The sequence below is a fragment of the Oncorhynchus mykiss genome, chromosome 26, assembly GCF_013265735.2.
Source record: "Oncorhynchus mykiss isolate Arlee chromosome 26, USDA_OmykA_1.1, whole genome shotgun sequence".
In the NCBI taxonomy this organism is placed as follows: Eukaryota; Metazoa; Chordata; class Actinopteri; order Salmoniformes; family Salmonidae; genus Oncorhynchus; species Oncorhynchus mykiss.
The window spans coordinates 39,014,101-39,034,168 of NC_048590.1; the positions used below are offsets into that span (position 1 = coordinate 39,014,101).

Consider the following 20,068-nt stretch of genomic DNA (forward strand, 5'->3'; position numbering starts at 1 on the left):
GCGTTCTCTAATTCTCTCCTTCTCTCTTTCTCTCTCTCGGAGGACCTGAGCCCTAGGACCATGCCCCAGGACTACCTGACATGATGACTCCTTGCTGTCCCCAGTCCACCTGGCCGTGCTGCTGCTCCAGTTTCAACTGTTCTGCCTTATTATTATTCGACCATGCTGGTCATTTATGAACATTTGAACATCTTGACCATGTTCTGTTATAATCTCCACCCGGCACAGCCAGAAGAGGACTGGCCACCCCACATATGCTCTCTCTAATTCTCTCTTTCTTTCTCTCTCTCGGAGGACCTGAGCCCTAGGACCATGCCCCAGGAATACCTGACATGATGACTCCTTGCTGTCCCCAGTCCACCTGACCGTGCTGCTGCTCCAGTTTCAACTGTTCTGCCTTATTATTATTCGACCATGCTGGTCATTTATGAACATTTGAACATCTTGACCATGTTCTGTTATAATCTCCACCCGGCACAGCCAGAAGAGGACTGGCCACCCCACATATGCTCTCTCTAATTCTCTCTTTCTTTCTCTCTCTCGGAGGACCTGAGCCCTAGGACCATGCCCCAGGAATACCTGACATGATGACTCCTTGCTGTCCCCAGTCCACCTGACCGTGCTGCTGCTCCAGTTTCAACTGTTCTGCCTTATTATTATTCGACCATGCTGGTCATTTATGAACATTTGAACATCTTGACCATGTTCTGTTATAATCTCCACCCGGCACAGCCAGAAGAGGACTGGCCACCCCACATAGCCTGGTTCCTCTCTAGGTTTCTTCCTAGGTTTTGGCCTTTCTAGGGAGTTTTTCCTAGCCACCGTGCTTCTACACCTGCATTGCTTGCTGTTTGGGGTTTTAGGCTGGGTTTCTGTACAGCACTTTGAGATATCAGCTGATGTACGAAGGGCTATATAAATACATTTGATTTGATTTGATTTGATTTTGATTTGGATGTCCATTCTGAAGGATGACGCAGTCATCTTGTCATAGGTACGAGCGTAGGCTAAACCTATTCAGCAAGTTGTTGAAAAAAATACACATCAGATGACTAGAAAATAAATATCGACGCTCTCAATTCTTGGATCGAACCTCGACATCATTCTGCCTCTTGGTTTACCTCCCTTCCCGTTGATGGCATTTTACCTGCATGGCCCTTTTCAAGAACTTGAATATTTAACCACAACATGTAGGCCTAATATTTAGTTGTGCTTCTACGTTGTTTCAACTTTCAAGGTGATGGTTTATGTATCTCCCTGAGTACACCACTAGAGGTCGGTATTTGTTAGCTGTTAAAGTTCAGTTAGTCGTCTGATGTTCACAGGTGGATATGATGGCTTTTACAAACAGCAGTTAATTGGAAAGCACTTACTGTGTAGGCATGTCAAACATATTATTAAACATAAATAAAAAAATATATATTTATACAGATATTATTTATAATACATTTTAATGTATTTTCTACCCTTTATTTAACTAGGCAAGTCATTTAATTTAGAACAAATTATTATTTACAATGACGGCCTACCCCAGCCAAACCCGGACGACGCTGGGCCAATTGTGCGCCGCCCTATGGGAATCCGATCACGGTCAGATGTGATACACCCTGGATATAATCAAACCAATGGCTATTCTTCATGAACAAGGGCACAATCTGTGCCCAATATAGTCTGTGAATCCGTTTTAGGTCTGAAATTCTATATGATCTATTATTCAAATAATAATCAAAACTGTAGTTATCTACATATCTCAGCAAGAGGCTGTGTCTGTGGATAGTGACATCACAGGGTACTTCCTCATTCAAGCCCAATGCAAAGTTCAACGTGATATTGCAGTTATAACAGCTGAGGTATTCTGGAGTTGTCCTTCATATATATTTATGCATATATATATTTGATCTCAGTAAGGAATCTGTTAAATTGAAGTGGTTTATGTTTTTTGTAAACGTTGATAAAAAGGATATTAACATTCAACTTTGAGGAAGTGCATGTATAACACAGAATGACTCCCTTGCTGTATAAAGATGCCTTTTGGGTAAGTTCCCTCAGTCTACTACCATTGTCTCTTGATGTCCTGCGTTGGTGTGTGTAACTAGATATAACTAGGTAGTCTACTGATAACTCATTTAAAATCTCTCTATCCAGAAATATTAGTATTTTGTTCATTCTCAGCCATTTACAGACTTGAAAGTGTAGTGAGCCTTTTAAAGCAAACAGCATTAGGCTTCTAAAATGTGACAGTTGTCTGACAGAATATGATGTCCACAGTAACAACATGCCAATGAAATTTGGAACTGAACTGAGTGCTGTGGGAAAGCTGGGAAGGTCTGGGTTCAACTCTTACTGCTAACCCCTTAGATATGCACTGTAGGATAGGTACTGTAGGATAGGCACTGTAGGATAGGTACTGTAGGATATGCACTGTAGGATAGGCTCTGTAGGATAGGCACTGTAGGATAGGCACAGTAGGATAGGCACTGTAGGATAGGCACTGTAGGATAGGTACTGTAGGATAGGCACTGTAGGATATGCACTGTAGGATAGGCTCTGTAGGATAGGTACTGTAGGATAGGTACTGTAGGATAGGTACTGTAGGATAGGCACTGTAGGATAGGCTCTGTAGGATAGGTACTGTAGGATAGGTACTGTAGGATAGGCACTGTAGGATAGGCTCTGTAGGATAGGTACTGTAGGATAGGCACTGTAGGATAGGCACTGTAGGACATGCACTGTAGGATAGGCTCTGTAGGATAGGCACTGTAGGATAGGCACTGTAGGATATGCTCTGTAGGATAGGCTCTGTAGGATAGGCACAGTAGGATAGGCACTGTAGGATAGGCACTGTAGGATATGCACTGTAGGATAGGCTCTGTAGGATAGGTACTGTAGGATAGGCACTGTATGATAGGTACTGTAGGATAGGCACTGTAGGATATGCACTGTAGGATAGGCTCTGTAGGATAGGTACTGTAGGATAGGCACTGTATGATAGGTACTGTAGGATAGGCACTGTGCTTTCACCACAATTTCCACATCTGTTATATTCTGTTTAACTTGTGAGGTATCATAGTATTTTTGCACAGATGTTCCCTGAGGTGTTGTTTGCTTTGGCTCCCTTCCTGCTCACGGTGGTTACGAATTTAGCCCTCTCATTGTCCAGATAGATTTGCATCCAAGGCAACAGTTGATAATCTACCTGTCATCTTCAGACATGAAAGAGAACATATTAAATGGGTTTCTATTATGCTGTCTGCAACTAAAAGTTGTTCAAAGTGAATATTCTATGGTCCTCTGGACAGTCCTCTGACTATATTGTCTGTTTGTAAGTACTGTAACAAGTTATGACGCAATGCACATTTCAGTGAAACTTAATATCAATCTTAAATGCTTTGTGAATTTCACCAGGTTCATATACCATGTTGTAAAGACACCCCATTCTATGGGAACCAATCCCTAAACAAGTTCCAACTTCTGTGGAATCTAACTGTTCAGTATGTGCCACTAAATACAGAGACAAACCACTGGGCAGTTTGAGTCAAACGTTTATTTTGTAACTATTGTTGTGTAACTGGATTACAACACCTCTCTTTCTCTCTCTGTAGGGAGTTGATTTCACTAATCATCAGGGCTATGAGGTTCTGATTGAGAGACTATGTGATGGCAGGCGGATGTGCAAAGATGTGGAGGAACTGCTGAAGATGAGGTAGGGTTTCTCTGACGTCATTTAAACTTCATACAAAATGCACGCAGGGATGGTCAGCAGTGATTGCACACCGAATCGGAATGTTCATACAACTCAAAGATTGGTCTACACTCTACAAAAAACGTCATTTTAAGTCTGCCTGTTTGTCTGTCTACAGGGCCATGGCAGAAGAGAGGTATGGGAAGGATCTGGTGACAATAGCACGTAAAGCTGGGGGGCAGACAGAGATCAGGTAAATGGCTGGTTACGTACATATATAGAGATGATATGTTTGGACCATAATACCTACTATGCACAAGTTAGCCAAAATGCTGTCATAACAGATACAAATAACATTGGTGGGGACGTTGGCCCAAATCAAATGTAATGTTGTTGTTTTTTTATTTAAATAATTTGCCATTACCTGGCGTGGCGCACCTGCTACTTGCTTATATGCCACAGCCACTTCACAGGGAATATAATAGGTAGTCAATAGAATAATAGTAATATTTTTAGAACATAATAATGATAGAGTCAGGGTTCAGTAGTGGCACACAATGCCATTATGTCACACATTCTAGCCCTCGTGGAATAATTTCCAACAGAGAGAGAGAGAGAAAATGTGTGTGTGTGTATCCTCAATCCAGTTTCCTGTTCACACAGTTAATCTTTACACCATTGCTAATTAGCCAGTCATGTGACATGGTAAAGTTGGACGAAGAGAAGAGACCAGACAAGGAATCAGTGGTTAAGGATAAACATCATAATTTACTGAGAAACAGTAGCCGCAGGATCACAGTACACTTGAAACAACAAACACTAAGTCTTGAAAACTCACTCAGGAAACAAACGCACACAGTAAACAATTCAAGCTTCTGCAAAGGACAACAGAAAACACACCTCTTAACAGGGAAATCATTATCACCTTGGGTCAGGTTCTCGTGTCTGGGCTTGTCGGACCGTGGTCTCAATACTCCATATCACAGAGTCCACAATGCAGGAGCTGTGGATGATGGGCCCAGAGTCCCTCTCCTCGTTAGAGGTATCGTGTTGGCGGGACAGGGCACCTGCTTTCTGATTCTTGGATCCCGGGCGATAGGCTAGTGTCAAATCAAACCTGTTAAAAAAACAGAGCCCACCTAGCCTGGCGAGCGTTCAACCTCTTGGCTTCTTGAATGGAGACCAAATTCCTAAGGGCCCACTTAACTGCCAAAAGCTCACAGTTGCCTACATCGTAGTTGCGTTCCGCTGGCGAGAACCACTTGGAGAGAAAGGCGCATGGGTGCAGTTTCTTGTCCTCTTCATTCTGCTGTGAAAGGACCACCCCTGCTCCGGTGTCCGAGGCGTCCACCTCTACTACAAAGGGCAGAGTAGGATCAGGATGAACGAGGATGGGTCCAGAGGTGAAACATCCCTTAAGCTCTATGAATGCCCTGTCAACCTCAGGAGTGTAGCAAAAACGGGTCTGGGACATTAAAACAATTATATAACCTTTATTTAACTAGGCAAGTCAGTTAAGAACAAATTCTTATTTACACTGACGGCCTACCCCGGCCAAACCCAGGCGACACTGGGCAAATTGACATGCGGGTTAGGAACGAGAGTGGCGCTGCCACTGCACCAAAGTTGCGTATAAAACACCTGTAAAAATTGTTTCACCCGAGGAACCGCTGGACCTGCTTGAGTGAGGTGGGATCGGGACAGTGGGCGACCGCCTCAACCTTTTTGGGGTCCATTTGGATGCCTGTGGTAGAGATAATGTGACCCAGGAAGGAAGCTTTGGACACGTGGAATTCACACTTCTCCATCTTGACATATAGTTGGCTCTGCAGGAGGCATCTCAGGACTTGGTGGACATGCATTATGTGTTCTGGAAGGGTTTTGGAGAAGATCAGGATATTTTTGAGGTAAACAAAGAGAAACCGACTCGAGTGTCATTGATCAATGCTTGAAAGACTGCCGGTGAGTTTGATAATCCAAAGGGCATGATTAAATACTCATAGTGTCCACTAGGGGTGTTAAAGGCAGTTTACCACTCATCTCCCTGATTCTCACCAGATTTTAAGGGTTGCGGAGGTCCAGTTTGGTGAAGAATTGGGCCAACTCCAAGACATCAGGGGCAGAGGTTAACGATTCTTGATAGTAATCCAGTTCAGCCCTCTGTAATCGATGCAAGCACGCAGGCCTCCATCCTTCTTACCCACGAAGAAGCCTGCACCAGCTAGGGATGTAGAGGGGGTGATGAAACCTGCCTCCAGCGACTCCCGGATGTAATTGTCCATGACTGCTGCTTCAGGGGTTGAGAGATAGTACAGACGGCCCTGGGTAGGTGTGGAGCCGGGTAGGAGTCCTATGGCACAGTCGTATGAACGATGTGGAAGAAGGGTGGAAGCTTGCCTCTTACTGCAGGCCTACGAGGAGGTTGAAGTATTCAGGAGGGAGAGCGGAGAAGTCGTGGACTTCAATGGATGCTGGAGGACATGGTGAGGCTCTTGGTGGGGGTCTTAGACATTTAGACTGGCAGTCCTTACCCCAGTCTAGTAGGTGTTTCCCGTGGACCAGGAGAATAGTGGGTTATGTAGTGCAAGGGGTACCCTAGGATAAGGGGGTTTCTAGGGAGCAGAAAACTAAGAGTCTGAGTGTTTCACCCCAGCCTGCAGTAGAATGGGCTTGGTCTGATATTCCACCTGACCGGAGCAAATGGGCCATCCATTGAGGGCTTGAATCTGCAGAGGGATGGGACACTTCACGCAGGTGATTGGTAATTATCTGGTGAAGTCCTGATCAATAAAATTACCTGTGGCCCCGGAGTCCACGAAGGCTTGATTCTGGTGCTGACGGTTGTCCCAGTGGAGGGTTGCGAGTAATGACAGACGGTGACTGAGAGGTAGCTGAACAGCTCGTCGGGGTCTCCCCTTGTCCTGGCGTTTCCCGTCAGCTCTGGACATATAGCACGGAGATGGCCGAGACCTCCGCAGTAGAGGCAGCAGCCATCGAAGATGCGCCTGTCACGCACCTGTGGACTCTGACGTGTGGGTCCCAGCTGCATGGGCTTCTCAATTCTGGGCTTGGGGGGCTTAAGGTGCTCAGGAAACCGAGATACTGGGGTGGAGTCAAAAAGGCGCTATCTCAAACATTCGAGGCGGTTGTCGATCCTGATTGACAGTATTATCAGGGACTCAAGGTCCTCTCCCAGTTCCTGATAGGCCATTTCATCCTTGGAGTTAGACAAACCCTGATGGAAAGCAGTTTCCAGGACCTCCATATTCCACACACTCTTGGAGGCAAGGTTGTGGAACTCAATGGCGAAGTCAGCAACTGGTCTGGCCCCTTGGCAGATGTTGAACAGTCGGCTGACCGCTTCTCTTCCGCCGACTGGGTGGTCGAAGACTTGTAACTCAGCAATGAAGGCTAATATGGAGCTGCAGGTTGGTGGCTGCTGTTCCCACACTGCCATTGCCCGCGCCAGGGCCTTGCCCGAGAGTAGAGAGATGATGTAGGCGATCATGGCCAATCGGTGTGGAACGAGGAGGACTGTAGCTCGAACACCAGAGAACACTGAATGAGGTAGAAACCCCTTACATGCTTCCAGGTGGCCGTCATACCGCTCGGGGGCTGGGATCTTGGGTACCCGGTGCAGGTTCCCTGGAGGAACTATGGCGACGTCTGTAGCACTGGGCGATGAGACTTGGACATTGGCCCCTCTTGGGTTGAGGTTGGACTGTGTTTGGAGGGAGTCAGTAAGTGCCTGGAGGGTCTCTGATATTTGGGAGAGTTGTTCTTGCTGCCGCCTCAGCAGTGCTCCTTGGTGGGTTACAACATTCTTGATCTGAGTGATCTCTGCTGGGTCCATGTTTGGTGCAGAAGCTTGCTGTGATGTGGCAAGGTTGGACCCAGGTGCAGAGAAGAGACCAGACGAGGAATCAGTGGTTAAGGATAAACATACTTTACTTTACTGAGAAACGGTAGCCGCAGGACCACAGTACACATGAAAAAACAACCAACACTAATTCTCAAAAACTCACTCAGGAAACAAACGCACACGGTAAACAATTCAAGCTTCTGCAAAGGACAACAGAAAACACACCTCTTTTAACAGGGAAATCATAATGAATAAATTGGACACACCAGAGTGTCGTTAATGTCTCTAGGACGGTCTCTGCTGCCCTCTGGTGACAGGTGGAACCATGACAAGTCATTGATATCTAGATACAGTTGAATGCAGTGATTTGGCAATCTGTTTATGCGTACTGTGTTTAACTAGTATTTAGTATGCTACACTACCTGTTATTGATAAATGCATCATTCCTATTTTTTCAGCACTCTGAAAGCCTCCTTTGATCAACTTAAAACACGTAAGTTTATCCTGTCTACTGCATCTTTCACAACAAAGCCCAATGACAGTTTACTAAAATAACTGTTTTCTTTGACAGAAATTGAAAACATTGGGAATCTGCATATCCAGCTATCCGGAATGTTACGGGAAGAGATCAAGAAGATGGAAATATTCAGAGAGCGGCAGAAAGAACAGAGGAAGAAGGTTTGAAATGTGTTATCGAGTGCTTATTTCATTTTGAAAATCCATTTTGAAAACCTGTATTTATGAGGTGCCAGTAAATTTCAACCATGTTGTTTATCCTCGTTCAGTTTGAGGGAATTATGGAGAAAGTTCAGAAGATGAAGGTGTCCTTATATAAGAAGACCATCGAGGTAGGCATACTATTTACTCAGGGAATTACATGCTTACTTAGTAAGTCAGCTTAAGTACAGAGTTACATACATAGAGGGTTACAGAACAGTCTGAAAGTGGGACTTTATCCACATGCTTAGAAAAAAAGGTATCTAGAATTTAAGGGTGCTTCGGATGTCCCCATAGGAGACAGGTGGCAGGTAGTCTAGCATTTAAAGGCATTGGGCCAGTAACTGAAAGGTCAGTGGTTTGAATCTCAGAGCAGACTAGGTGAAAAATCTGCCTACGTGCCCTTGAGCAAAGCACTTAACCATGATTGCTCCTGTAAGTCACTGAATAAGAGCATCTGCTAAATGACTTAAATGTAAAATGAGAATCCTTTCAAGAACCCTACGGTTTCCTGGTAGAACCCTTTTGGTTTCCACGTAGAACCCTTTCCACAGAGTGTTCTACATTGAACCCAAAAGGATTCCACCTGAAAACCAAAAGGGTTCTAGCTGGAACCAAAAAGGGTTCTCCTATGGGGACAGCCAAAGAACCCTTTTCTAGAGTGCAGTGTAAGAGTTCATACCCAGAAAAGAGGAAGGCTGACATTACACCCAGTAGACCTAGCTACCTCTCAGAGATGGGTGAGCTACCCAAGAGAGAACATACATCACAGTGCAATTCTGCAAGAGGAAGAGGGTAGGAAACAAAGTATAGACATACACACCCACACACCAACCACAGACTTTGGCCCTATTATAGTGGGGAACTGGTAGGATAACACAGGCCTTGAAAATGAACATTTTGGTCTGCATCAATACAGATCTCACCTCTCATAGTCCCACGATTTATGCTCAATTATAAACTGGGTGATTTGAGCCCTGATGGCTGGTATATCAACCCGTATACCACGGGTATGACAAAAACATATATTTTTTGTTGTCTAATTACGTTGGTAACCAGTTTATAAAATATGAATAAGGCACCTCGGGGGTTTGTGGTATATGGTCAATATATCACAGTTAAGGGGCTGTATTCCAGGCACTCCGCGTTGCATAGAGGTTAAGAACAGTCCTTAGCTGTGGTATATTGTTCACATATCACATCTCCTCGGGCCTTATTGCTCAAATATACATAAACTTGGGCCTATTTTTGTGAGTATCATTACAGTATCATACTTACACCCTGTAGAACATCCTGTATACAGTGCCTTCGGAAAGTAGAACCCTTGACTTCTAAAATTGATTAAATTGTTTTCTTTCCCTCATCAATCTACACACAATACCCCATAATGACAAACAATTATACGTTTTTTACACATTTTTGCAAATGTATTAAAAATAAAAAAACTGAAATATTACATTCACATAAGTATTTAGACCATTTACTCATTACTTTGTTGAAGAACCTTTGGCAGCGATTACAGCCTTGAGTATTCTTGGGTATGACGCTTGGCACACCAGTATTTGGGGAGTTTCTCCCATTCTTCTCAGCAGATCCTCTCAAGCTCTGTCAGGTTGGATGGGGAGTTTGAGTTTGAGTTTATTTATTTTTACAGGGACAGTGCACATTAATCAACGTTATAGTAAAAGTGTCGGTTTTAACCAGCCGGCTAATTACTCTGTCAAGTTGGATGGGGAGCGTCCCTGCACAGCTATTTTATGGTGTCTCCAGAGATGTTCGACTGGGTTCATGTCCGGGCTCTGGCTGGGCCACTCAAGGACATTCAGAGACTTGTCCCAAAGCCACTCCTGCGTTGTCTTGGCTGTGTGCTTAAGGTCGTTGTCTTGTTGGAAGGTGAACCTTCCCCCCAGTCCGAGGTCCTGAGCACTCTGGAGCAGGTTTTCATCAAGGCCTTTCTCCCCCGATTGGCTGGGCGGCCAGCTCTATGAAGAGTCTTAGTGTCCAAACTTCTTCCATTTAAGAATGACGGAGGCCACCATGTTCTTGGGGACCTTCAATATTGCAGAAATATTTTTGTACCCTTCCCCAGATCTGTGCCTCGACACAATCCTGTCTCAGAACTTTACAGACAATTCCTTCAACCTCATGGCTTGGTTTTTGCTCTGACATGCACTGTCAACTGTAGGATCTTATTTGACAGGTGTGTGCCTTTACATCTCATATCCAAACAATTTAATTTACTACAGGTGGACTCCAATCAAGTTGAAGAAACATCTCAAAGATGATCAGTGGAAACAGGATGCACCTGTGCTCAATTTAGAGTTTCATAGCAAAGGGTCTGAATAATGTTTTTTTATTTTAATACATTTGCAAAAAAATCTACAAACATGACTTCACTTTGTAATTATGGGGTATTGCGTGTAGATTGATGAGGATTACATTTTTTATTTAATCAATTTTAGAATAAGGATGTAACGCAACAAAATGTTGAAAAAGTCAAGGGGTCTGAATACTTTCCGAAGGCACTGTATAACCCTATTCTCTATGCGAGCAATTACATACCGAATAGATTAGCTACATCGTTAGGCTACTCTGTGGTGAGACAAGTGACACGAGCCAATGGCAGAGTGACATAATTGGAGCTAAAGTGGTGAAGACTGATTGTCCTGTACAAGAAACAACCAATCTGAAGCCAGAAATACATATTGACCTAAATGTTTGCTTAAACTGCTAAGTGAGGACAGCACCATTCACCATTTTGACATTGCATACAGTTGCATACAGTTTTACAGAGATCCAACATTGCTACTGTTTTATTTGATTGTTACATAAAACATGACACCACAGACCACTGTGGCTGCTTCAATGATGATTCCCTGAAAGTCTCTTCTGTCCATCTCCAGTCTAAGAAGTCCTATGAGCAGAAATGTAAAGAAGCAGACGAGGCAGAGCAGCTTGCAGCCACAACAACAAAACAGTCTGAGAAGGTAACACCAACTCCCCAAACCCTGGAACTATACAAACACACAGCCCCCAAGCAGTCTGAGAACGTATTGTAATCCCCCTACCTGGAATTACACACACACAGCCACAACACCAAACCAGTCTGAGACGGTAACACCACCTCCCCAAACCCTGGAACTATACAAACACACAGCCACAACACCAAACCAGTCTGAGAAGGTAACACCACTGCCAACCCTGCAATTATACACATGTAATACGCCTCGTTATTCAGTGCATTCAGAAAGTATTCAGACCCCTTCACTTTTTCCACATTTAGTTACGTATTCTAAAATTGATTAAATTATATTTCTAATTAATCAGTCTCTACACAATAACCCATAATGACAAAGCGAAAACAGGTTTTCATAAAATGTTTGCAAATGTATTAAAAATAAAAATAGAAATACCTTATTTACATAAGTATTCAGACCCTTTGCTATGAAACTCGAAATTGAGCACAGGTGCATCCTGTTTCCATTGATCATCCATTGAGATGTTCCAACAACTAGATTGGAGTTCACCTGTGGTAAATTCAATTGATTGATTGGACATGATTTGGAAAGGCACACACCTGTCTATATAAGGTCCCACAGTTGACAGTGTATGTCAGAGCAAAAACCAATCCATGAGGTCGAAGGAATTTTCCGTAGAGCTCTGAGACAGGATTGTGTCGAGGCACAGATCTGGGGAAGGGTACAAAAACATTTCTGCAGCATTGACTATCCCCAAGAACACAGTGGCCTCCATCATTCTTAAATGAAAGAAGTTTGGAACCACCAAGACTCTTCCTAGAACTGGCAGCCCAGTCAAACTGAGCAATCGGGGGAGAAAGGCCTTGGTCAGGGAGGTGACCAAGAACCCGATGATCATGCTGACAGAGCTCCAGAGTTTCTCTGTGGAGATGGGAGAACCAGCTCTGTAGCACTCCACCAAGCAGGCCTTTATGGTAGAGTGGCCAGGCGGAAGCCACTCCGCAGTAAAAGGCACATGACAGCCCATTTGGAGTTTGCCAAAAAGCCACCTAAAGGACTCTCAGACCATGAGAAACAAGATTCAACAAGATTCTCTGGTCTGATGAAACCAAAATTGAACTCTTTGGCCTGAATGCCAAGCGTCACATCCTACAATGGAGCAGGGTGGTGGCAGCATCATGCTATGGGGATGTTTTTCAGCGGCAGGGACTGGAAGACTAGTCGGGATCGAGAGAAAGATGAACGGAGCAAAGTATAGAGAGATACTTGATGATAACCTGCTCCAGAGTGCTCAGGACCTCAGACTGGGGCAAAGGTTCACCTTCAAACAGGACAACCCTAAACCCACAGCCAAGATAATGCAGGAGTGGCTTCGGGACAAGTCTCTGAATGTCCTTTAGTAGCCCAGCCAGAGCCCAGATTTGAACCCAATCGAACATCTCTGGAGAGACCTGGAAATAGCTGTACAGCGACGCTCCCCATCCAACCTGACAGAGCTTGAAAGGATCTGCAGAGAAGAATGGGAGAATCTCCCCAAATACAGGTGTGCCAAGCTTATAGCGTTATACCCAAGAAGACTCTGAGTCTGTGATCACTACCAAAGGTGCTGCAACAAAGTCCTGAGTAAAGGATCTGAATAGTAATGTAAATGTAATATTTCCATTTCTGTTTAATAAATACATTTGCAAAAAAAGTGTAAAAATGGGGTATTGTGTGTAGATTGATGACAGACAAAAAAACGATTTGATACATTTTAGAATAAGACTGTAACGTAACAAAATGTGGAAAAAGTCTAAATACTTTCCCGAATGCACTGTAGTTATTGTTGTGCTACTGCAACTCAATTTCTCAGTATCAGAGAAGGCTATGAAACAGTTCCCTTTGTCACTGTTTTCCTACTACAAGTAAAACAGTGGTATAGTGGAGGAAAACACAAGTAAACACAGTCTACCCACTGTTTTCCTACTACAAGTAAAACAGTGGTATAGTGGAGGAAAACACAAGTAAACACAGTCTACCCACTGTTTTCCTACTACGAGTAAAACAGTGGTATAGTGGAGGAAAACACAAGTAAACACAGTCTACCCACTGTTATCCTACTACAAGTAAAACAGTGGTATAGTGGAGGAAAAACAAACTGTTTTATTTTGCCCAACAGTTCATCCACCTTTGCAGAAAAATGCATTGAAAGAATAGGAAGTGTTACTTTTTTCACCACGACCAGCGAGCAGTTTACACATCTCTTTTTTATCTTCTTTTTTTTGTAAACTAGACTGATTCTGTGAGTCTATGAATTGGTTATAATGCAAGGCATGGAATTGAGTTATCTATTTATTAGAAATGCTTGTTCTGTGTGCGTTCTGAAAATGGAGGTCTGTAGAGGAACAGAGAGGAGAGTAAAGAGAACACATTCTGATATTTTCTTCTAAAGGAGAATTGACTCTTTTATTTTGATGTTTAGCAGTCCCGTTTTGATTCAGAGCATGACCAGTTCCTCTACTGCTGTCTTTCTCAGGTTCAACACAAGGCCAAGCAATGCAGACAAGCCGTCACTGAAGCAGGTCTGAATCATACCATACAATATACTGTACTTTTCTTTATTGGTGATAATATCAATGGATGAATGAATCAATGAATCTGTAAATCCATTACGAATTTATTATCATTGATCTGATTATTTAAAAAACATGTATTTATTATGGTAATCCAAGTAAAGAAGAGTGCTTAGGATGCAATAAATGTAAAGTATTCCCTAACCTCTCTTGTGCTCCACCTGTACAGAGAAACAATACATGTTGAACGTAGAGCAGCTGGAGAGAGTTCGTCAGGACTGGGAGGGAACACACAAGGGCACGTGTGAGGTTAGAGCTTCACATTGCACCCACCCACAACTGTTACTAGCCCAACTACGACCTCACACCACAGCACACCACGCCCCCTTCCGCAGTATGTCTGAGTAGGCCTATATTTCTCAGTATAACACCCCCCTGTGGCTTATGTACATACATCCAGAATAGACTACACTGTTAGAACAAAAAGGTACTATCTAGAACCTAAAAGGGTTCTTCGGTTTTCCCCATAGGAGAACCCTTTGAAGATGCCTTTTTGGTTCTAGGTAGAACCCTTTTGGGTTCCATGTAGAACCCTTTACACAGAAGGTTCTACACTGACCCAAAAAAAGGTTATCCTATGAGGTCAGCTGAAGAACCCTTTTAGGTTCTAGATAGCACCTTTTTGTTCTAACAGTGTAGTCTATGCCTCTTAAAGCACAATATTGAACGTTGCCGATTGAGCAGGTAAGCCTGATGATTCAGCTATTACAGTAGCTTGTAAAGCTATTTAGAGCCTGGTTGCGCCTGGTTAGCCTCCTTAATGTATGCAGTCGCTTTTGAGCCAGATTGTATACTTAACAAAAATATAAACGTAACATGCAACAATGTCATTTATTTTACGGAGTTACAGTTCATATGAGGAAATCAGTCAATTGAAATAAATGTATTAGACACTAATCTATGGAGTTCACATGACTGCGAATACAGATATGCATCTGTTGGTCACAGATATCTTTTAAAAAAATGGGCCTCATTATCTTGTCACGGTATTTTTGTGCATTCAAATTGCAATTTCATTCGTTGTCTGTAGCTTATTCCTGCCCATACCATAACCCCACCGCCACCATGAGGCACTCTGTTCACAACGTTGACATCAGCAAACCACTCGCCCTCATGACAGCATACACGTTGTGAGGCCGGTTGGACGTACTGCGTCCAACCGTGTGACAAAACTACATGTTTTAGAGTGGCCTTTTATTGTCCCCAACACAAAGTGCACCTATGTAATGGGCATGCTGTTTAATCAGCTTCTTGATATGCCACACCTGTCAGGTGGATGGATTATCTTGGCAAAGGAGAAATGCTCAGTAACAGGGATGTTAGCACATTTTTGCTCAAAATTAGAGAGAAATACGTTTTTTTGTGTGTTTGGAACATTTCTGGGATCTCATGAAACATGGGACCAACTCTTTACGTTACATTTATATTGTTGTTCAGTGTGTATATATAGGGATAGATGATTAAGGGTTTGTACTGTATGTGTGTCTCTGCTGTTCCAGGTGTTTCAGCAGCAGGAGGTGGACCGCATCACTATCCTGAGGTGTGTCCTCTGGGACCACTGTAATCACTTCTCTGTGCAATGTGTCAAAGACGACGAGGTGAGCTCAACAATGACCACACTTCAGACGATAGGCAAATGGATTATGGATGGGTCCATGAACTACTGTCTACATTAAACTCTATTAGTACCAGTACTACACTACCTAACATGCAATGTATCTGGTGATCAACCAAAATGGATCCTATTTGTCAACCAGAACAATTTTAAATCAATGAAGCCTCTTTGAAGACTGAGCATGAATATGAGAAATGTTTTTTTTGCAGTTTTATGAGGAGGTGAGGAATATTCTGGAGACGTGTGACATCACAGCAGATAACAACTGTTTCATAGAGATGAAGACAACAGGTTCAAGTCCACCAGGTAAAAGCTCACTGAATACAGGACAGAGCGTGAAGGGCCAGGGTTGCTGTCAACATTGGCACCAATGGCGAACACTTCTTAGAGTAATTGTAACGGGTTTGTACTGTGTGTCTCTGCTTTTCAAGTGTAACTTTTCCTCTGAATAACATTTGCCATTTTAAATATTATACGCCTATGCTTAATTTGTGTGGACTTCCTTCCTCTTCTCTCTAGACCCCGTTGTGTTTGAGAACTACTATGAGAGGGAGCCAACGGGTGACAACAACGGCAGTGCTCGCTTCGGAGGGGGAGGGGTCAGGAAAAGGTCAGTTAGCAGAACTTGGGACTCGTAGGGGCAGTTTCCTGAAGACTATCGAGGAGTAGGCTAAATTGTGTCCAGGAAACCACCCCATAGTGTTTCTGTGAAACAAGCTCAATCACTTTGTAACACTGGAATAACAGTTGAATGCATAGGAATTCTAATATGGACATTGTATCACTACATTCTCATAGTTATACATTATCAACAAATTCATATATATTTGAGAATGGAACATGAAAAATATTTGTGCAGATTCTCCAATCTTCTGCCACGAAACTCTGGTTCAAAGATGAGTATCAGTGAGGGTTCAACTTCCGAGCCAGCGGCGCCAACTGTTGGTCAAACAGTGCCTGAGAGTTCAGATGGAGTGTATGCATCCATACCTGGCTTCCAGTCTGCAGCTGCAGCTGCCCTGCCTGCAGTGACAACTGATGAGGATGATAATGATGATACCTTCATGGTGTTTTATGACTACTCTGCACAGGTGAAACCTGCACACACAGTTACAGGTGTCAAGTTACAGGTGAAACCTGCACACACAGTTACAGGTGTCAAGTTACAGGTGAAACCTGCACACACAGTTACAGGTGTCAAGTTACAGGTGAAACCTGCACACACAGTTACAGGTGTCAAGTTACAGGTGAAACCTGCACACACAGTTACAGGTGTCAAGTTACAGGTGAAACCGGCACACACAGTTACAGGTGTCAAGTTACAGGTGAAACCTGCACACACAGTTACAGGTGTCAAGTTACAGGTGAAACCTGCACACACAGTTACAGGTGTCAAGTTACAGGTGAAACCTGCACACACAGTTACAGGTGTCAAGTTACAGGTGTCAAGTTACAGGTGAAACCTGCACACACAGTTACAGGTGTCAAGTTACAGGTGAAACCTGCACACACAGTTACAGGTGTCAAGTTACAGGTGAAACCTGCACACATAGTTACAGGTGTCATGTTACAGGTGAAACCTGCATACACAGTTACGTGTCATGTAACCGTGTATGCATGTAACTAGTTGAGATATTGATGGATCATGTTTACATAAACTATTCCACTGATCTGTATTATACTGTATGTATGTACTGTATATGAACCATACAGTAATTCAAAGCCTCATACTTCTATTACTAACAATGTGTTCCCTGTGCTCCCAGGACCCATATGAGCTGTCAGTGTCTAAAGGGGATGTGGTGTTGGTGATAGAACAGAGTGAAGACGGCTGGTGGACAGTGGAGAGAAACGGACAGGTTGGGCTGGTACCTGGCTCCTACCTGGCCAAAGTCTAGATATAGTCACACACACATCCATGCATGGACACACACATATGCACGCGCACACACTCATGCACACAGGTACACGGATTCACACACACATACTCATGCACACTCACCCATACATACTGTAGTCTTCAAAACCTTACTATGAGGACCCCTTTCTGCTTCTTACTCAGATGTTCTGATCCTTCGTTCAAGACTTCGGAGTAACAGATTCTCCAGCAGTAGAGATGACTCACTGAACTGACTTGGAACATGAGTCATGACAGTGTGTTCCCCATGAACTATTAGGCTATGCTGCACCAGAGATTGTCAGTCTTTTCACCCAACAGGCCTACTGCATACATACAGTGATGTGAAAAAGTATTCGCCACCTTTCAGATTTTCTCTACTTTTGCAAATTTTTTATTCTGAATTTTATCAGATCTTCAACCAAAACCAAATATTAGATAAAGGGAACCTGAGTGAACACAATTGTATACTTATTTCATAAACAAAGTTATGCAACACCCAATGCCCATGTGTAAAAAAGTAATTGCCCCCTTACACTCAATAACTAGTTGTGCCACATTTAGCTGCAATAACTCCAACCGTTGTTGATCAATCTCTCACGTTGCTGTGGGGGAATTTTGTCCCCGTCTTCCATGCAGAACTGCTTTAACTCAGAGGCGTGTGGGTTTTCAAGCATGAACTTCTCGTTTCAAGACCTGCCACAACATCTCAATTGGGATTGGGTCTGGACTTTGACTAGGCCATTCCAAAAAACATTTGTTGCTTTTTTAGCTCTTTTCATGTAGACTTACAGATGGATGGCCTGACATTCTCCTGTAGAATTCTGATACAGACCAGAACTCATGGTTCCTTCTATTTAGTCAACTCGTCCAGGTCCTGAGGCAGCAAACCATCACACTACCACCACACTTGACCGTGGGTATAAGGTCCTTACTGTAGAATGCAGTGTTTGGATTTCGCTAGACATAATGGAACCCATTTCATCCAAAAAGTAATACTTTTGACCCATCTGTCCATAGAACATCAAATCAAATTTTATTTGTCACATACACATGGTTAGCAGATGTTAATGCGAGTGTAGCGAAATGCTTGTGCTTCTAGTTCTGACAATGCAGTAATAGAGTCTTGATGATCATGCATGTTCTTTTTTGCAAACTTGAATCAACTTTTTGGATGATGTGGATCACATTCTTTTTGTTTTGGAATGGCCTAGTCAAAGTCCAGACCTAATCCCAATTTTGATGTTGTGGCAGGACTTGAAACAAGCAGTTCATGCTTGAAAACCCACAAATGTCACTGAGTTAAAGCAGTACTGCATGCAAGAGTGGGCCAACATTCCTCCACAGCAATGTGAGATTGATCAACTACAGGAAGCATTTGGTTGCAGTCATTGTAGCTACAGGTGGCACAAACAGTTATTGAGTGTTGGGGGGCAATTACTTTTTCACACAGGGAAATTGGGTGTTGTACAATTTTATTAATTGAATAAGTAAAATAAATATTAATTTGTCGTCATTTGTAATCTCCAGCCCTTTAATCTAATATTAGGTTTTGGTTGAAGATCTGAAAACTTTCAGTATCAAAAACATGAAAAACTACAAATCAGAAAGGGGGCAAATACTTTTTCACAGCACTGTAGAGAATCTCAGATACCATACAGAAAACGAGTCAAACTTTCAACTGTATCAATTGTAAATATGTGTGTACACCAACCTGAGAAGTAATCTACAAGAAAGTAGAAGAGTATCTGAATCAAGACCAACAGCTGTAGTGTATTTTATACAGTGCCTTGCGAAAGTATTTGGCCCCCTTGAACTTTGCGACCTTTTGCCACATTTCAGGCTTCAAACATAAAGATATAAAACTGTATTTTTTTGTGAAGAATCAACAACAAGTGGGACACAATCATGAAGTGGAACGACATTTATTGGATATTTCAAACTTTTTTAACAAATCAAAAACTGAAAAATTGGGCGTGCAAAATTATTCAGCCCCTTTACTTTCAGTGCAGCAAACTCTCTCCAGAAGTTCAGTGAGGATCTCTGAATGATCCAATGTTGACCTAAATGACTAATGATGATAAATACAATCCACCTGTGTGTAATCAGGTCTCCGTATAAATGCACCTGCACTGTGATAGTCTCATAGGTCCGTTAAAAGCGCAGAGAGCATCATGAAGAACAAGGAACACACCAGGCAGGTCCGAGATACTGTTGTGAAGAAGTTTAAAGCCGGATTTGGATACAAAAAGATTTCCCAAGCTTCAAACATCCCAAGGAGCACTGTGCAAGCGATAATATTGAAATGGAAGGAGTATCAGACCACTGCAAATCTACCAAGACCTGGCCATCCCTCTAAACTTTCAGCTCATACAAGGAGAAGACTGATCAGAGATACAGCCAAGAGGCCCATGATCACTCTGGATGAACTGCAGAGATCTACAGCTGAGGTGGGAGACTCTGTCCATAGGACAACAATCAGTCGTATATTGCACAAATCTGGCCTTTATGGAAGAGTGGCAAGAAGAAAGCCATTTCTTAAAGATATCCATAAAAAGTGTTGTTTAAAGTTTGCCACAAGCCACCTGGGAGACACACCAAACATGTGGAAGAAGGTGCTCTGGTCAGATGAAACCAAAATTGAACTTTTTGGCAACATCACCCTGATCACACCATCCCCACTATCAAACATGGTGGTGGCAACA

General features: G+C 43.1%; 1 protein-coding gene across 2 annotated transcripts; it reads left to right on the top strand.

Moving 5' to 3' along the window:
- The first annotated feature begins 1,830 nt into the window (after positions 1-1,830).
- LOC110506762 (proline-serine-threonine phosphatase-interacting protein 1) lies at positions 1,831-19,216 on the top strand. Of its 2 annotated transcripts, XM_021586621.2 has the most exons (14): positions 1,831-2,035; positions 3,603-3,703; positions 3,861-3,935; positions 8,003-8,037; positions 8,116-8,222; positions 8,330-8,392; positions 11,165-11,248; positions 13,755-13,800; positions 14,021-14,100; positions 15,351-15,449; positions 15,676-15,772; positions 15,986-16,076; positions 16,326-16,557; positions 17,233-19,216. In XM_021586621.2, exons 1-14 carry the CDS (start codon positions 2,003-2,005, stop codon positions 17,362-17,364), a joined length of 1,275 nt encoding a protein of 424 aa, XP_021442296.2. In that variant the 5' UTR covers positions 1,831-2,002; the 3' UTR covers positions 17,365-19,216. The 2 variants fall into 2 exon arrangements, with proteins under 2 accessions (XP_021442296.2, XP_021442295.2); XM_021586620.2 differs by having other exon boundaries at positions 16,326-17,367.
- The last annotated feature ends 852 nt before the right edge of the window (positions 19,217-20,068 follow it).

Coding starts and splice junctions, on each gene's coding strand:
- LOC110506762 (XM_021586620.2), top strand. CDS start 2,003: ATGACTCCCTTGCTGTATAAAGATGCCTTTTGG. Junction 2,036..3,602: donor TGTATAAAGATGCCTTTTGG/GTAAGTTCCCTC, acceptor CTCTCTCTGTAG/GGAGTTGATTTCACTAATCA. Junction 15,450..15,675: donor AATGTGTCAAAGACGACGAG/GTGAGCTCAACA, acceptor TTTTTTTTGCAG/TTTTATGAGGAGGTGAGGAA.